At 46.3% G+C, this 16,519-nt stretch overlaps 1 protein-coding gene across 1 annotated transcript in view; it reads left to right on the forward strand.

Moving 5' to 3' along the window:
• ANAPC1 (anaphase promoting complex subunit 1) overlaps positions 1-16,519 on the forward strand; it is a 763,513-nt gene that overhangs the window by 525,767 nt on the left and 221,227 nt on the right. The window contains exons 35-36 of the mRNA XM_086926883.1: positions 10,923-11,013; positions 11,116-11,169. Coding sequence (XP_086783009.1) covers positions 10,923-11,013; positions 11,116-11,169 — 145 coding nt within the window. The remainder of the gene's footprint in view (positions 1-10,922; positions 11,014-11,115; positions 11,170-16,519) is intronic.

Raw genomic sequence — 16,519 nt, forward strand, 5'->3', positions numbered from 1 at the left:
CCATTTGGCACTAGAGCAGGCGGGAAAATTAGCTAGTCAGTCTGCGTTTTGCACTATCAGGTTGGGCACACCCCTAAGGTGGACCACCTGAAATGGACACTCAAAAAAGGGTGTCACCATCTTGTTTTTGGTGAAACTAGGAACTGTGGATCAGGTTTATGCCCACTCTCCCCAGGAAGTAGTCATATAGGGGGTGTAGTCACTTCAGGAAAAGGTAGCCCATTGGCTGCTACCTTACAAGCCCCTTAATGCTCCTAAATTAAGTATTCAGGTGCCCCCCTGACTCCAGGAACTCTGATTCATCTACTGGGAACCGAAGGAAAGACAAAGAAGAGCAGTCACTGCGAGAACTGAGGACCTTACCACAACTTGGTGCCAAACCCTGATTTGCTGCTGGAACCAAGATAATTACACCGACCTGACTCATCCAGAAACTGTGCATCCTCCCAAAGCTGTGGAGGACCATCCAGCAACTTCAACAACTTGGCAACATCTCCCTTGGGGTGGTGGAGCCATCCACCTGCATCTGCAGGCACCGAAAGCATCTGTATGGTGACCCATGCTATTGGTAATCAGGCCCACCTAAGGATCAGCTTGACAGGAGGAGGTCCCTGAGGCTGTAGGAGGTCAGCCCCATTTCTCTGCCAAGTTTCGAGACAAGATGGCCCAGGAGTTGTCCTGCACCAGAACCCTGACTACCGGGGCACTTGCACCCACTAAGGCTTGTTTGTGTTCACCACCACTACAAAAACGTCCCTGCATGTCGACCGTCTTTAGAACAGATGAGCTCCACACCAAGAGTGGCCCTGCTGTGTTTCTTTTCCCTCCTTTACAGGTACCCCCATGAACTGCGAAAACCTCCAGTGCTTAGTAGCCAGCCAATCAGCACCTCTGCTCCCGAGCCCCACAGCCGGAGTACATGACTTCTGCCTGCATCCCCTTGTCCCAGGAGTCCCCATGTGCGGAACCCCACATTGAGCTGTGCCTGACTTGTCCCCAAGTCCCGCTTGCAGACTCTGTTGTTTTGACAGATCCCTTTAAACTTTTCCGCATTGCACGCTAGGCTACCCATGTGCCCAGCACCTCTGCACCAGGACACCCTAGGACAGTGTGACCGAACTGTTGGTGGTTTCTTGGAACCTGTGCCCTAAACACCTTAAACCATAAATGATACCTTCTACAACCATTTGCAAATATATCTATGCAGTGCATGTCTTTTCCTCCCAAAGGATAAAATGACTGCGTTCGAGGCTCATGCTGCAAACTGGACAGCTGTGATTTTCTGCTGTTTTACCTGTAAAAAATCTATAGCCGCTAAAATACTTAAATGATCCCGAAGTTCTTGGTGCCTCATATTATGTAAAAATCTGTGCTATTTTTCTAAATTGGTCCCTGATTTTGTTTTTGATTGTGTGTCTCATTTATTGACGGTGTCCAACACATGCTCAACACTCCCCTCTGATAAGCCTAAGCTGCTCGTCCTCACTACCACTAGAAGAGCACTTGGAATTATTAAAATAAGCCCCTGTAAACCAATAAGTGTCATCTAGACAATGTACACGGTGCACCCCTACATTTGGTACACTACATAAAAAGGCAGCTTCCTACAGCCAGGCCTAACAAGACCTACATCTGTATGGGGTTGCTTATGTAGAGGACCTTGCTGACAGTTCGAGCTTGACTGACTCTATTGGAGCAGTTCAAAGGCTAATTTGCTTATGGCTGGGTCCTGTCTCCAGTAGTATGGTGAACAAAAAAAATCAACCGAATGTGTCCCTGAGCAATTCACAGTTGCTGAGATTAATTCAAGCATTCTACCCATCTTATTTTTGTTTTCTCTCATTTTCTGTCCTTCTGCTGTGACAGGAGCCCCAGCCTGGACTGGAACAGAGACCGGTCTTATTGGCTTTTTGCTCCCGCTTTGCCCTAAAATCGACCTTCTGATGCTTACCAAAGCATCCCTAATGATCTGGGATTCTGTAAATTGGAGACTGGGGCTTGACCACATTACATCGACCCTACATCCTCATTTGCTTTCAATACTCTTTTTTTCCCCACTGTTAATCCAGAGGCATTTTGGTGAATGAAGACCAGGGTATTGCATCAGGATTGTTGAAATACTTAACATGTGCACGATTAAAACATCTGAAGATTGCATTTGAAGATATGAACTGGACGAGGGAGTGAGATTGTTACACTCAATTTAAACTACAAAAAGCACCCTGAGATGAGGGAGGCAACTGTAAAAGATAGTACTCCTTTTAAAAATGTACAGCCACATCTGCAGGCTGAAGGGGTACAATATCTTACTTCTATAAAATTTCGGAGGACGCAATCCCAGACACCCGTTTAGTCTTGGGGTTAAATCAGACAATACATTAGGAAGGGAATAGCGGATGAAACGTGGAAACACCTATGCTGTGACTTAAAAGGGAGCTCTTGCAGTATTCATGGCAGTGAAGACCCTAACACTAGTTCCAAGTGCTGAAGGAGGGTTTGACTCTTATGTAAGTATTGTCACATATGCTGGGACTGAACCCAGAGTAAACATTACTGGGTGAAAGTCTTACCTGCATTGAAGGATTTCCTAGGTCACGCCAAGCCCGTGGACATGGCTTTTGTAATTTAAGACTTGCACTCTCCATTCTTAAAGCGTCAAACAGAGCTAGGTACATTCTCAATGTGGAATTATTTGAGTGATGGGAAACTTGCCTTAGCTACTCATTGGCAGCAAAAAAGCTCCTCATCTTTCGTACAGTACGTCCTTCTCATCTGCATCAAAATGTCTATTAAGCGATTGTCATGTGTAAACTACCTTCTGATTGGTTATACAGAGGGTCCTGACCTCCCTGATGAACGTTGAACTTGTTCATTTACTAGGGAATAGTTGGAGTCTTGTTTGGGCATTCTTTGCGATTAGCTCCTACTCTTATATTTGTTTAGTGGAGGGTTGATACCACAGAATGGTTAGCAGCTTAAAGTTTTGGCAGCATTCTGTACCTTATTCGGAGTGCTCTTTGGAGGGGAGGAGGGTTCATCATGATGTGTTTTTAAATGTGAATGTCCAAACTGAACTGTCACACTTTTTGCCTGCATGTGAAATGTCTGACATTTTGTACTACTTATTGGAAAATACATAATCAGGAAATATTGTTAAAAAGTGTTTGTGAATATAGTGCACTCAATCACCAAATTCTATTGCATTTTAATGATTTTTACTTTCAATCCGTGCTGAATCATTGTTGTCTAAGATGGAACAACACTGACATAGTTACACAATTTTGGCAGCATAGTGTTTTATTTAGCTATGAAATCTTTCTCTAACAATGAATCTTTTGTGGATTCACATGGTTTGAATTATTTCCTTTTGTCAGACGGGGAAAGCTTACTATGTATAATACTGGAGTATTAAAGATATAAATGTAATTCTGATGCATATTTCCATCTGCAGATTTCTTGCCTATAGAACAGCCCCAGGCGTCAAACTGAATCTGGAACTTCAACACTTGGAGGTAGTAGAGGGCGCTGGATTCAGTAGGCACAGAAATGGACATCATATGATGCCACCAAGCCAATATATGGCCCATCCTGGCGGACCAACTTCAGTTCCCTTTTTTCCATACCTTCGATGCGGATCCATATTGCTAAAAAAAGACCAGGTTTAAGCTTTGCAGGGACTGTGAAGAGTTAAACATCCATTACAGATCTCCATGCCATCGTTTTGTTGTGTTTAGGCTCCGATCACAAACACTAAGTCGTGTTCTTAATTCCAAGGCCATTAAGGAGCGTGAGACCAAATTATGCATGGCTCAAGTAAGGGACGAATGATGTAAATGTAAACAGTCTCATCGCTCCCCGTTTCCTTCGATGATGTCTGGGAAGAAGCGAAGCAAGCACAAGATAAACTGTTTGCTTGACAGTGTACTATTGGGGATTCTCAATCCTACAGATATACATCTTTATAAAAATCATGAACTGATAACAACAACAAAAGAATAATAAATGCCTAAGAAAATAACAAAAAGAAAACATTTTACTAATAAAAAGGGGGTGGGGAGACTGCCATCTAATAGAGACTGTGGTTGGGTTGTTGTGCGCGTATAAATAACTGAGTGCGCTCAGCTCAATGGTTTGCTTAGTGTGCTGCCAAGAAGGTGAATGCAGAATTATATCAATAGCTCTACCTGAATGCTGTGTGAGTTAACAGTGGAGGAGACGTGCTAGAGTGAGTATGTTGGGCTAGGTTGACAGATGTCATACTTGGTCATCTATCAGGTGGCAGCTGCTTCATCGCCGCTGGCCGCTTCTGAGACATAGCTTCCCCTTCACCATCTGGATGTACGAGGGTGCTTAGGATTGCATCCCAGGACTGTGCAACTATACTTACGCAGTCCGGCAGTTTCTTCTCTATGCAATGTGGTGCTTTCAGCTTGCTCCCACACTGCTAGGGTTTTCTCCCAGCTAGTTATTGCTGTAGGATCTTTATGCTTCCATCTTTTAGTGATGAGGCGCTTTGCTGCAATTAGGCCCAAATCTTTAAATCTAGTGACAGCCTTGTTTCATTTCTTGTTATACATCACTTATGTATAGACAATCACATTGAGAAATACTTTTTACATTACTGCGAGCAGTTGTTCCTGATGAACTAAGGTGATCACTGCTGTAATTTTGCATATGGTGGCCATTAATGTAATCTTGTCTGATGTGGTTGCTATTGTAACTCTATTAAAATTAGCAGCTCAGGATGCATGTCATTGAATATAAATAGCTGTTATTACAGAAAAGGCTAGAGACTACTGCCCTAGACCTGCAGGATGCATACTTCCACATTCCTATCTTGCAGACTCATTGGAAGTACTTGTGGTTTATGGTGGGCTTTGTGCTCTACCAATTTGCAGTACTACCCTATGGCCTGACATCCGAGCTTCCATTCTACATGAAGGTGGTCGCAGCACACCTCAGACAGTCAGGCATCCCCATATTGTCATACCTGAAAACGACTGGCTCCTCAAAACCAGTTTACTGGAGTTGGTGTAGTGTCTTCTGCAGTCAACAGCATCTCTGCTGTTCGACCTAGGTTTTGCGATCAACTATCCCAAAACTCACCTATGGCCCTCGCTACAAATCCAGTTGATAGGGTAGGATAGGGTCCAACCTTCTGCTCGCCTTCCCACCTTCACAGAGGGTTCACATCCTAGAAATGACTCCCTTCTTCCAACCAGGCGTAAGAATTCCAGTCCGGTTTGTCCTGCGATACCTAGAGCTGCTTGACTCCTGCATGCTCATAGTCATGCACCCACACTGGTACATGAGGGCCCTGAGGTGGTGCCTCCACAGGCATTGGCTACAATACGGGGAGATGTGGCGGATTCCATTGTGATGTTCCCCAGCGCTGCAGCAAAAGTGGCTTGGTGGAGAAACAAGGTAAACCTGAAGTACGGGATGGCCCTCACTCCTCCGCCAGCCATGGCTCTGGTAATGACAGATGCACCCACCCGGAGGTGGGGTGCTCATCTGGAGGCTCTGGCAATCAGAGGCCTCTAATCTCCGGAGAAGCAGATGCATCACATCAACCTGCTAGAATTGTGGGCGATTCGACTGGCTTCAAGGCTCCCCCCCCTACTCTCCCCCCTCCCATTGTCAGTCAGTCTGCCCAGATCGTGACCACAATGGCAAGGTGGTATGTCAACAAGCAAGGGGGAGTAGGGTCTCACCTCTTTTGTCTGGAAGCTTTGATGCTGTGGTCTTTGGCACACCACCAAGGGATCTGCCTCACTGCCAATCACCTAGCGGGGTCTATGAATGTCAGAGATGACAGTCTGAGCCGGCGTCTTCTTGCCGATCATGAATGGCATCTTCTGCCGGAAATAGTTTGGAACATTCTTACCCAGTTCGCCAATCCTCAGGAGGACTTGTTCACTTCCTCAGAAAATGTTCAATGCCTGCAGGTTTGCGGCCTCCGGTAACTGTTGAGGGGAGGCTTGGTGGACACATTTCATTTGAAGTGGAACTTTCAGCCACACTTTACGTTTCGCACAATGATGATGATATATGATGAAATAGAACTTATTAAGCGCTCGAATGCCAAGGCGTCTTGGCGCTGATGTGTGTACACAGGGCCGTGACTGAGCTAGATCTACTCAGAAGTAAACAGCCGGGATTTCAAGGCTTTCCTAAAAGATAGAAGGTTAGGCTGCAAACTCAATGCCACAGGCAGTTTGTTCCACAGTTGTGCTGCACGGGTAGACAAAGACCTGCCACCCCATCTGGCCCGTTGAAACTTTGGGGTACATATCAGGCCAAGACTGGCTGACCGTAGATTTCGTGAGGGGGTATAGAGCCTGAACATTTCCTGACAGTCATCTGAACCCCCACCGTATTGTGCTTTGTGCACCAGACAGACCGCCTTAAATTCAATTCTCTGCTGGACAGGGAGCCAGTGTAATGCCCTTCTTCCCAGGGACGTAGGATGACCCTTAGTGAGCTTTATGATTAGTCGTACTGCAGCATTCTGCAATGATTCAAGTTTACTGATCTGGTGTTTATCAATACCCAGAAGCATCGCAGTGCAATAGTCCAATTTGAACAGAAAAAGAGCAACCATTACCCTTTTCTGTAGCCTGAGGAGAATAAACTGATTTTTTTTACGCAGGGTCTTTAACAGGAAAAAACTAGCAGATGTTAAACTGTTGACCTGTGCCGACATATTAAGTTTATCGCCGAAAATGACCCCAAGGTTCCTCACCTTCCTAACAGGGTGAGGACATTACCCAGCCTCCGAACGGCCACCAAGAATTGTTCCATATTGGTGTTCCGTTACCAAACTCAATCACTTCTGTCTTTTCTGTATTAATTTTCAAAAAGCTTAAACTCATCCAATTCATGATGTCCTTTAGACAGGAATGGAAGCTGGCAGCTGTTGGCTCAGGTCTGTCCGACAAGGAAATCACCAGTTGTGAGTTGTCTGCATACGACACAAATGTGAAGCAATGTTTCCTGACAAGTATTGCCAGTGGCTTCACATAGACATTAAACAACGTCTGGGACAGAGCTGATCCTTGCGGTACACCACAGAGCAGGTTGGAACTGTCCGATTGTAAGCCATCCCAACTCAGACTTTGTTTCCTGTTCTCTAAAAAAGAGGAGAGGAGGACTATACCCTTGATTCCATGGGTTCTAAGGAAGATTTACCAAGACAGGGCCAGTCATTCTCATTGTCCCAGATTGGCATAAAATGTGTGATATGTAGAGATCCTGCGCTTCTCCGCATTCCGCCTGCCTGTCATGCAGGCCGGACCTTCTCTGCACCCCAGTCTCTGAGACCTTGTATACCTGCTTGGAAATTGAGTGGGGAAATCTGAGCTCCTTTCAGCTGTCACCGCAGGTGATAGACGTCCTCTGTGGTTGCTCCTTCACTAAGATGGTCTATTCCGGCAGATGGGGCAACTTTGTTGCATGATGTAAGGACAATGAAGTGGATCCCTTGCAGGCCAAGTTATGTGTTGTGGTTTTCGCTTTCCTTGGCTATGAGGGGTTGTGCTATTGGCACTGTAAAAGGTTATTTAGCCTCCTTGCTTGCTTTCCTCTGTCTGTTGGATTATCCATTCCTGTTTAAGTCACATATGGCCATGTGTTTCCTTAAGGAATGATCATTTTAATCAAAACTTTCATGAATAGACTTGTTGTAAGCAAACCTCAGCTAGGCTTACTTAGTGCAAGGGGTTCGCCCTTCTCTGCACAGAGTCCTCAGACCTTAGGAAGAAGTTGGCAATTAAACTGGAAAATACAAAAGCAAAGTTTATTAAACCTTTAAAGGTGGTACTACAATCCACACAATACCCTTCAGTATTGTATCGAGTAGCACACCGAACTAAAGCACATGGCCCCTTTTATACACAATGAGGGGGCTCAAAAGAAGGCGGTACAGAAGGCAAGAGCAGTTTCATGACCATACAAGGACATATTGGAAGGCACAATCGACAGATGGTCGGAGTTAACAATCTTTGGTAACTGGTAAACACATTCCTATCTGGAACCAATTAGTAACGGTCATTGACCCTACTGCGCATGTCTGGACATGCTGGAAGCGGGGATTACTAAAACTAGCCTGTTGCCGGGCAGACTTCAGGCGCAGTTAACAAGAAGGTAGGACAAAGCACATGACGAGCACATGGCAATGTATGTCATACAAAATGGCCGCTACAAATACAAAATGGAGTCGGCACTTTTGTTACAATAATGGTCAAACGAAGCATGTCTTCTGCTAATGCTTAACCTAATCGCTTCTGATTTACAACAGACTAGCAACATCACATTTCTCAAAAAAATAAAGCATTTTGTTCCTCAAAATAAAAATCCTGCCTAAGTGCCTATGGGTGAACCATGTCGAAATGTTTTCATGTGGGGGATAGAAAATGAGGAAGGTTCTGTCCAGACTCAGCTGGTGTCTAGGCCATTGCCTCCTGGCACTGTGCCTCCGAAGTCAGCTCGCTTTTGTTAGGTGGCCCCACTGTGCCAGCCAGCTGCCGCTTTGCTTCACTCATCTACCAATTGGGGAGGCTGCCTCCATGCTCAAGGAACTCCTGTTCCCGCCGAGGTTTTCTCTGCGGGCAGGCCACCCATGGCCTCGGCAGCCCAACTCCCTGCTCCTCAGAGCCACTGGTGTGTGCTGGGGGCCATAGTGCTCCGCGTACTCTCCCCTGATGCCGGTCTGCTGTTGTTCAAGGTCCCTGCTTTGGTGGCTAACCGCCGTTCTGCTTTCTCTCCTTCTGATTGGGGAGGCCACGCCATGCCCCGGGCACTCCGGATAATGTGGTGAGTGTTGTAACATTGTTTCATATACATCAGCTTAGTATTTGACTCTTATGAGAGAGAATTCCTTAGTAGGGATGGAACATCCTGTCATGAGATGGAGTTGAACAACCTGCAACTGACTGATCTTGTTAAACGATGGGTCTCCATTTGTCCTATTTGCATCTCAGACGATTTCTAAATGAAACACAGAGAAGAGGGTGGTGGAATGCAAAGGAGAATTTCCAAAGCCACATCCATGAAAGTTTGCTATGTCTTTCCCCACCCCCTGCTGCTCTCCACGCCACATATTATGGTGATGAAAGAAAGCTGCATGCTTAACATCATGGTTCCAGCATGGCAAGGCTGGACTCGTATGTAGATCTCTAAAGGTTATCAGCAATGGCACCAATCAATTTCAAGGCACATCCTCCCTTCCTGAAGAAAGAATGTGGCCATATTCTTCACCACAGCAAGCCTTCCTTATAGCTGAATGATTGGCTCCTGAGAACTTTGGATCCCTAGCAATACCATGTAAGTGTTGTCAAAGCAAAATCCAAATTTATAACCTATACTTTTAAGTGGGTGCTTTCTTTTTTCACACATGGAAAAGAGCCGTAACCCCCATCAGTGAAACCGCATCATATTCTACCTTGCCACTTAAAGCTAGGGATTAAGAGCCTTAAAACAGAAACCAACTAACGGCGATTTTTCTCTTTCGGAAGCAACTGAAATCAATTTTTGTTTTGATGTCCCCCACTTTGTTTCTGAATCTGAAATCATCAGCTAAGTGGTTTCTTTATTCTTTAGATATCACAGGTTGTCTAAACCTCTACTGGGAGGGAAACAGCAGATCTGCATTTAGTTATTTGAAACATTATCAAAGGGGATAGACATTATCACTTGACTGTGGCTTTCATAGGTTTATCTATGCACCAGAGGAAGACCTTTCTAATGCACTGAGAACAAGTTCTTTCAGATGAATGTCAGTAATGATGCTGCCCTTTGCTGCTGTCACTTTGAGGCATCTGCAAAGCGTTAGCCTGGAAAACATGTCTTGCTTTCCCAAAGTTCTACAGTGTGGATATCCAGGCCTAATCCTAATGGAAAAGGCGTTGATCAAAATACCTTTCATTTATAGGTTAGCCAAATTCCTGCCTTCTGCTTTATTCTGGTGCTGGTTGACTCTTAATTCATGTATGTGATTCTGTGAAAGATATATTGCTGTGGAAGATATAGCAACCTGTAAGTGCAGTTCTCCAGTGTTAGTATGATTCATAGATTCGCATGCAACCTCTTCCCCTTACTAAATGCTGTCCGTTAACTTCCACTACTGATTCGCTTAAAAGCTTTGCTCTGGTTTATTCCAGCGGTAGAAGATCTGAAAGCCTCTCAGTTTCATACTGTACTGAGGAGGCCTCTGCAAAATTTGAATTACGCGTGTGTGGTTGACGTAATTTCTGTTAATTTCGCAAAACACATTTTAGGCAAGATTATGCCATATCAAGCAATTTTGCTGAGAAATTTTATTTCAAGATAAATAGTTCGGGTAATTTTTTAACCGAACAGCATTTCAGGTGGATCATTTGGGTAATTTTTTAGCGCAAAAAACAAGGCTTAATGCAAACAGCAGTATTTTTAACGCACACAACAGTTGCTTTAATGTGGGCAGTCAACATACTTTTCAGGTAGTTTTACCCCAGCGGATCATTCGGGGAATGTTAGCATGCAAAACTACAAATTTGAATGAGAGCGACTGTGTTTTGAACGCAAGCAACAGGAAATTAACGCAAAATTCAATTTCCGAGTTGAATTTGTACCTGAATTGTCCCTTTGGGTAATTTCTGGAGTGTGAGATGCACTTTGCATAATTACCCATCAGTTTTTGTGTTTTTTTGGTAATTACGCTACAGTAAATTACGTAGGTTTTGTGCTAAGTTGCATTAGACCATGGATTCTCGTCCTGCTGATGGAGAATAATTCAAGCCTGTGAACCTGTAAAAGATGGCAAGGCCGGACAGCTGTACTTACAAGTAATATTTTCTTTTTACAGGTCACAAAGTCTGCTGTGCTTGTATTTTGTAATAAAAATTATAATGAATGACATTGATTTACTTTTTTTTCTTACCTAGACAAGCTCATATCTACATTATTGCTGGAGCATGTTTGGCATTGGGTTTTCGATTTGCTGGTTCAGCAAACACATCAGCATTTAACTGCTTGGTAAGAAAAGACCGATGTACATAGTTTTCTACATTTCATAGGTTGAAATATATTTGTTCACTCACTCTTTGCTACATCGTCTCTTCTGCCCTCTCTCTGTAGTGCAAGTTTGCAAAAGATTTCATTGAGTGCTTGTCAACTGCTGCTGCAACTATTGTAAGTATTTATTTTTTAAATGCTTTTGTAACAAAATAGTGACATTTTTATTTGTAAAATTATTTTTAATGGGTCATGATGTAGCTGTATAACACTTTTTGGCATTCAAAGCTCTGATACTGTATCATGGAGTATTAGATGTTTTCTAACATTTTGACTTCTTCTCCCTGTCATCAATTTGACTGCAAGATTTTCACAAAGTTTTCTATCCGTTAGAGATTATGCCAAGGATATTAGTAGTTATGTTTTGTGATGTGTAGTTGTAAAGGACACTATCTCCTGTGAAGGTGTGAGTGCCTAGCCATATTAGCTGAAAAGCCAGGTCTTCTACTTTTTGTGGAATTCAGGAAGAGAGGTGGAGACTCTTATATGGAGTGGGAGGTCGTTCCACGCTTTCAGAGAGATGTAAGAGAATGCCTGTCTTGCTGATATGGTTCTTTGTATGAGTGAGATGTGTGTGAGCCCTGCAGATTAGAGGTATGTAGGTGACTGGTGGAAAGAGTTGTGACTTATCAAGTAGGTGGAGCTTTGAATGTCTGTGTGTGGCGTTTGAAGTGAGCATGCTTGTGTCAGAAGCCAGTGGAGCTCACTGAAGATTGGTGTGATATGAGTTCTGTGTGTGAGTTTGAGGATGAGCCGAGGTGCTCGCGAGTTGCTTGGTGATCCTGAGGTAGAGGGTGCTCCTCTAGTACAACTTGCTGGTGTCTAAGGTGGAGGTGACACTTTTATTGGTGTTGCTTGGGAGCTATTTGAAGATATTCCACAGCAGCTGTAGGGTGTGGATACAGGATGCAGTGACAGCATTGACTTGTGCGGTCATGTCCAGTTTTCTATCCATGTTGATTCTGAGGTTCCTGGCATGGATGCTGTGAGAAGTTGGCCTGATATGTAGTGCTCACTATTCTAGTGATCACTATGCATCAGACCAAACGACCCTTATGGTGATTGGTTGTAAGTCAACCTTAGACCAGCTATCCTAGTAGCGTGGATACGAGCAGTCTTCGGGCTAAACTCTAGAGGGCGTGTTAAGCCAGCTGTTATACCATCACATTTACCCCTTGAACACCAAGTGAAAGGACACCACACAAGTGTTATGAAAATAACAGTGTATTTATTAGAATCACAACAGCCCTGTACTCTTTGTGAGGACAGGGTACTAAGCACACAACAAAACTCTTAGGAAAATACTTCAAGTGCACAATCTACACAAATGCCCGAGGGCACGGAAAGTTTAGTGTTCTCGGGCGAACCCGATAAGGTAAGTCGGAAGCGACAGTGACTCTGGACCCTTAGATAATGAGGCTATGCGGGCACCGAAATGCCGAAGTTACCTAGCCCAGGGGCTGCGGCTGCATAAGTCTTTACAGATGTCGGGAGTCCTCGCTGACGAACCAGGAGCCGGAAGGAAGGAGTTGCTGGCCGGCGACCAGTGGAGATAGTTCGTAGAGATCCAAGCCTGGATCAGAGATGGATGACACCTGAAAGCAGAGGGGACCAAGTTCGTAACTACTAGCCAGTAGTCAGAGGGTACCAGGAGGGTACCGGATGACCGTCACCTCGACTAGGTGAGTGGGCGACGCTAGGCTCTGCGGTCTCACGGACCAGGAGGCGTTGTCGGCGACCAGGATGGAGGTGCGAGCTGTCCCACGAAGGTTGATGCTGTCGGCGTCGCTGGGCCCAGGATTGGGGCAACAAGCCTTGGCAAATTCAGGGCCACGTGGTGGACCTAAATGGCGTCTTGAGTGGACCAGGAGGGTCCGGGGTGCTCCTCTTTCAAAAGGGAGCCAGGGTCAGTCTGGAGCATCCAGACCAACAGCGTTGTTGTCGGACGTCGTCGAGAAGGCCACAAGCCAGCGGGCTAGTAGCCAGACAACGTGCTGAGCGGCAAAAAGCAGAAGGGCCCCACGCAGATCGTGGAGATGCTGGGAGGCTGAACTTCGGTGCTGGAGCTGCTCAGGGTCGGGGCTTCTCGGACCCCAAGCACTCACCAGAGGATCCCTCGGCGGTCGTGCTGGTTTAGAAGTCGTGCAGGTTCTGAAGATGGCCGGTCCCTCGAGGTCTCGTCGCACCCACGGATCTCAGCTGAGCTGACGATGTGGGTAGAGGTCAGAGGTGCCAGGGAAGCCGGTTCTCGTCAAGCTGGGCAGTCGGATTCCTGAGGAAGGACGTGCAGCAAACCGCAGAGTTCTTAGATGGTGCCTGCGGATGCAGGGTGACTACTCCTTAGCCACAAGGGAGAAATCTTGAGAAGAGTCGAGAGTTCCTTTCGTAGAAAGTAGTTTCTTGATTCAAAGATGATCTAATTTGGAAGGGTCCCCGCTCCTGCCTTTATCCTAAAGAAAGGGGTGGGTACGCGACTAGGTCCTGCCCTAGGGGTGGGACCAGGAAGGGGGGTGGTTACACCCCTCTCCCATGCCGGACTTTCCCCAGGTCAAGGGCTGGTGTGCCCCTGGAACTGGTTCTAGCGTGCTAGCACCGCCCCTGACAGGAAACCCTTTGTCCGAGCTCTCCTCGCTGGAAGGACTCCCAGCAGCAGGAGGTCAGACTCGTGTCTGTGGTGGCAGCATCCATTTTGTGGAGCTGAGGCTTCAGTTAACTTTAACCGGGGTTCACAGTTACATACATGTCGTGTCCCTCTAGAAGGGTGGAATGCTAACCCCGTCACCAGAATTGGCGAGGGGTTAGTATTCCAATTCGTATGACACCTTACTCGACATGTTTTGATAAAGCAATACCAAAGATAGCATTTAACCGCGAGGATTATAATGCACTTAAGAGTATATGGTATGCGTTATCATGGAACAGCTATTAGGACTTGGTTCCGCAAGCTGCAAACGGGCTCAGCTCATGCCAGAGCACCATTTCACACGATTCCATGCACTCTGCCTTCAGGATTGTCAAGGCCTGCCATAGGAGTGACTGATAGGAACCTGTGTGTCCATTTTTAAGGTTAGATATAGGTATACTATATCTAAAGCAAAGGGTGATTACACCACCTTGCCCCAGCTGTCGTGCAGCCAGTTGTGTCAGATTTAGATGGCCATCCAGGGGTGGCATAATACATGCTTCAGCCCCTGGTAGGCCCTGGGTACACCTATGCCCTGAGTTACAGGGTCTGATAAGGTGGCCCAGTACCAATTGGAAATGTACCTAAGGTACATGGAATCCATTTTAGAGAGAGAGCAGTAGGCCTGGGGTCCTGATTGGCAGGGTCCCAGGCCAACTAAGTCGGAAAACCAGCAAAACACCAGGCAATAAAGTTGGGGGTAACCATAGTCAGGTATCTACCTTCCTACACAACCCCCCCCCCCCCCCCCCAAACGAAAGGAGATAAGGCTATCCTTGTCCAGGTAAGCCTATATTGCCTGAGTGGCCATATGAGGTGGTACATGCACTGGCATGGTTACCCCCTGTATCATGGTCCACTAAGCAACCCCTCACCCTAAGGGTATCTGAGGGTCTCCACCATAGGGAATCACTACCTGTGGTGTGCTTTGGCAAAGTAAAAGGCTGGTGTGGGAACGGAGTACTGAAGTGAGACTCTACTACTGTTGGGCTCAACTTCCTCCAATCACTATCCACCATATGTGCCTTTCTTTCCAGTACTGAGTTGCTATGAGCTCTCAGGGTCAACCTCTGGCTACCTAAAGCTGAAGGCTGAGTCCCTCTGTTTGGCTTACTGGAGGGACAGGTCAGGTTTGGGGTTTTTAGGCCCCAGGTTTGGCTGTGCCCAGCAGTGTCCAGCTGTGGGAGTTCCCTAACTAAGTTTAAGGGGGATCCCTCAGGAGTGTGTTTTATTTTCACTTGGCTAGGACTACTAGCTTCAGTGATCCTAATCTGCTGATTGGGGATTTTTGGACAGGGGGCCCTTTGGGGTCCACCACTGGCCCTCCTGACCTTTACAGCCCTGGGCTGATGGAGGCAGGGTTGAGAGGTGCAGGCTACCTGCTCCAGACTGGGTCCCACCTGGGAAGGGTCCACTGCCATCAGGGGCTCTGCCAGGCTAGGCCTGACTACCTCTGGGGCAGTTCCTTCACCAGGGGTAGAGTCAGTTCCCTGAGGAGGCTGGCTCTCACCTAGTGTCTGGGAGGGGGAAGACTTTTCTTCCTCCTCAATGCTCTCAGTTTGGGTGGAGTGATCCATTGTTTCAGGCTTCACAACCCCACTATCTGTCTGATTAGAGGCTGAGACCATTTCAACCTTACCAACCTTTTCAGGAGGGCACTCAGTCTGTGTTTGGGCTGTGACTGTCACAGCCCTCCTATCCTGTTCAGGAAAGTCTGTCTGAGCCTGGGCAGTGGCTACCACTGCTCTTCCAACCTTTTCAGGGAGGAATGGTGCTTGGACTGGGGCTGTAGCTATTACTGCCCCACTAACCTTTCTGGGTAGGCCTATCATCCTGGAGTGAGTTTCTTGCTCCACCTCAGCCCATGCTGAGAGTTCCAGGTCATTCCCTAGTAAGCAATCTACAGGTAGGTTATCTGTCACTGCCACTCTCATGGGCCCTGTGACATTACCCCAACTGAGCTCGACTACTGCCATGGGATGCCTTCTTTTCACTCCATGAACGTCTGTCACCTGATAAAGGAAACCAGGGGTCAGTTGAGCAGAGGGGACCAGATGGTCAATCACCATGGTGATGCTGGCTCCTGTGTCTCTGTAAGCCTCAACTTTCTGACCATTGATAAAGGGCTCTTATCTATACTTTCCCAAAATGTGGGAACCAGTAGTGAAGTTGCCAAACCCCATACCAGTCTCACAGACAAGAGTGCTATTGGGGGACCTGTCTAGGCCATAGTCCACCTGGTTACCCAAAGTAATGCCCACCACATTCTTGGGGGCACTCCCACCACCTGGGGGATTACCACTAGTGGTAACAGGAGGTCTGGGAGTATTACCTGGGGGTATGTTCTCCTTATTGTTGTTGCCCTTGGGACAACTGCTGTCAGTTTTGTAATGGCCTACCTGTTTGCAGGTATGACAATAAGGTTTCTTTTGGGTTTTGGGAGAAGTTAAGACCCACCCTTTTCAGAGGAATTTTGGGGCCCTGTGGTTTGATCAGAAGATTTATTCCCACCCTTCTCTTGAGGCTTGGTTGATTCCTTCTTTTGGTCACCACCCTGGTTCTTAGGCCTGACCCTGGTTCTGACCCATTTGTCTGCCCTCTTACCCAATTCTTGTGGAGAGGTCAGATCAGAGTCTACCAGGTGTTGGTGTAATAACTGGTTCTGACAATTACTTAAGATTTGCTCTCTCATAATTAGATTATACAATCCTTTAAAATCAGTAACCTTACTTCCCAGTAGCCAGCCTTCAAAAGCCTTAGTGGCACAATCAACAAAGTCAGTCC

Source organism: Lissotriton vulgaris, chromosome 6 (assembly GCF_964263255.1).
Source record: "Lissotriton vulgaris chromosome 6, aLisVul1.2, whole genome shotgun sequence".
Classification (NCBI taxonomy): Eukaryota; Metazoa; Chordata; class Amphibia; order Caudata; family Salamandridae; genus Lissotriton; species Lissotriton vulgaris.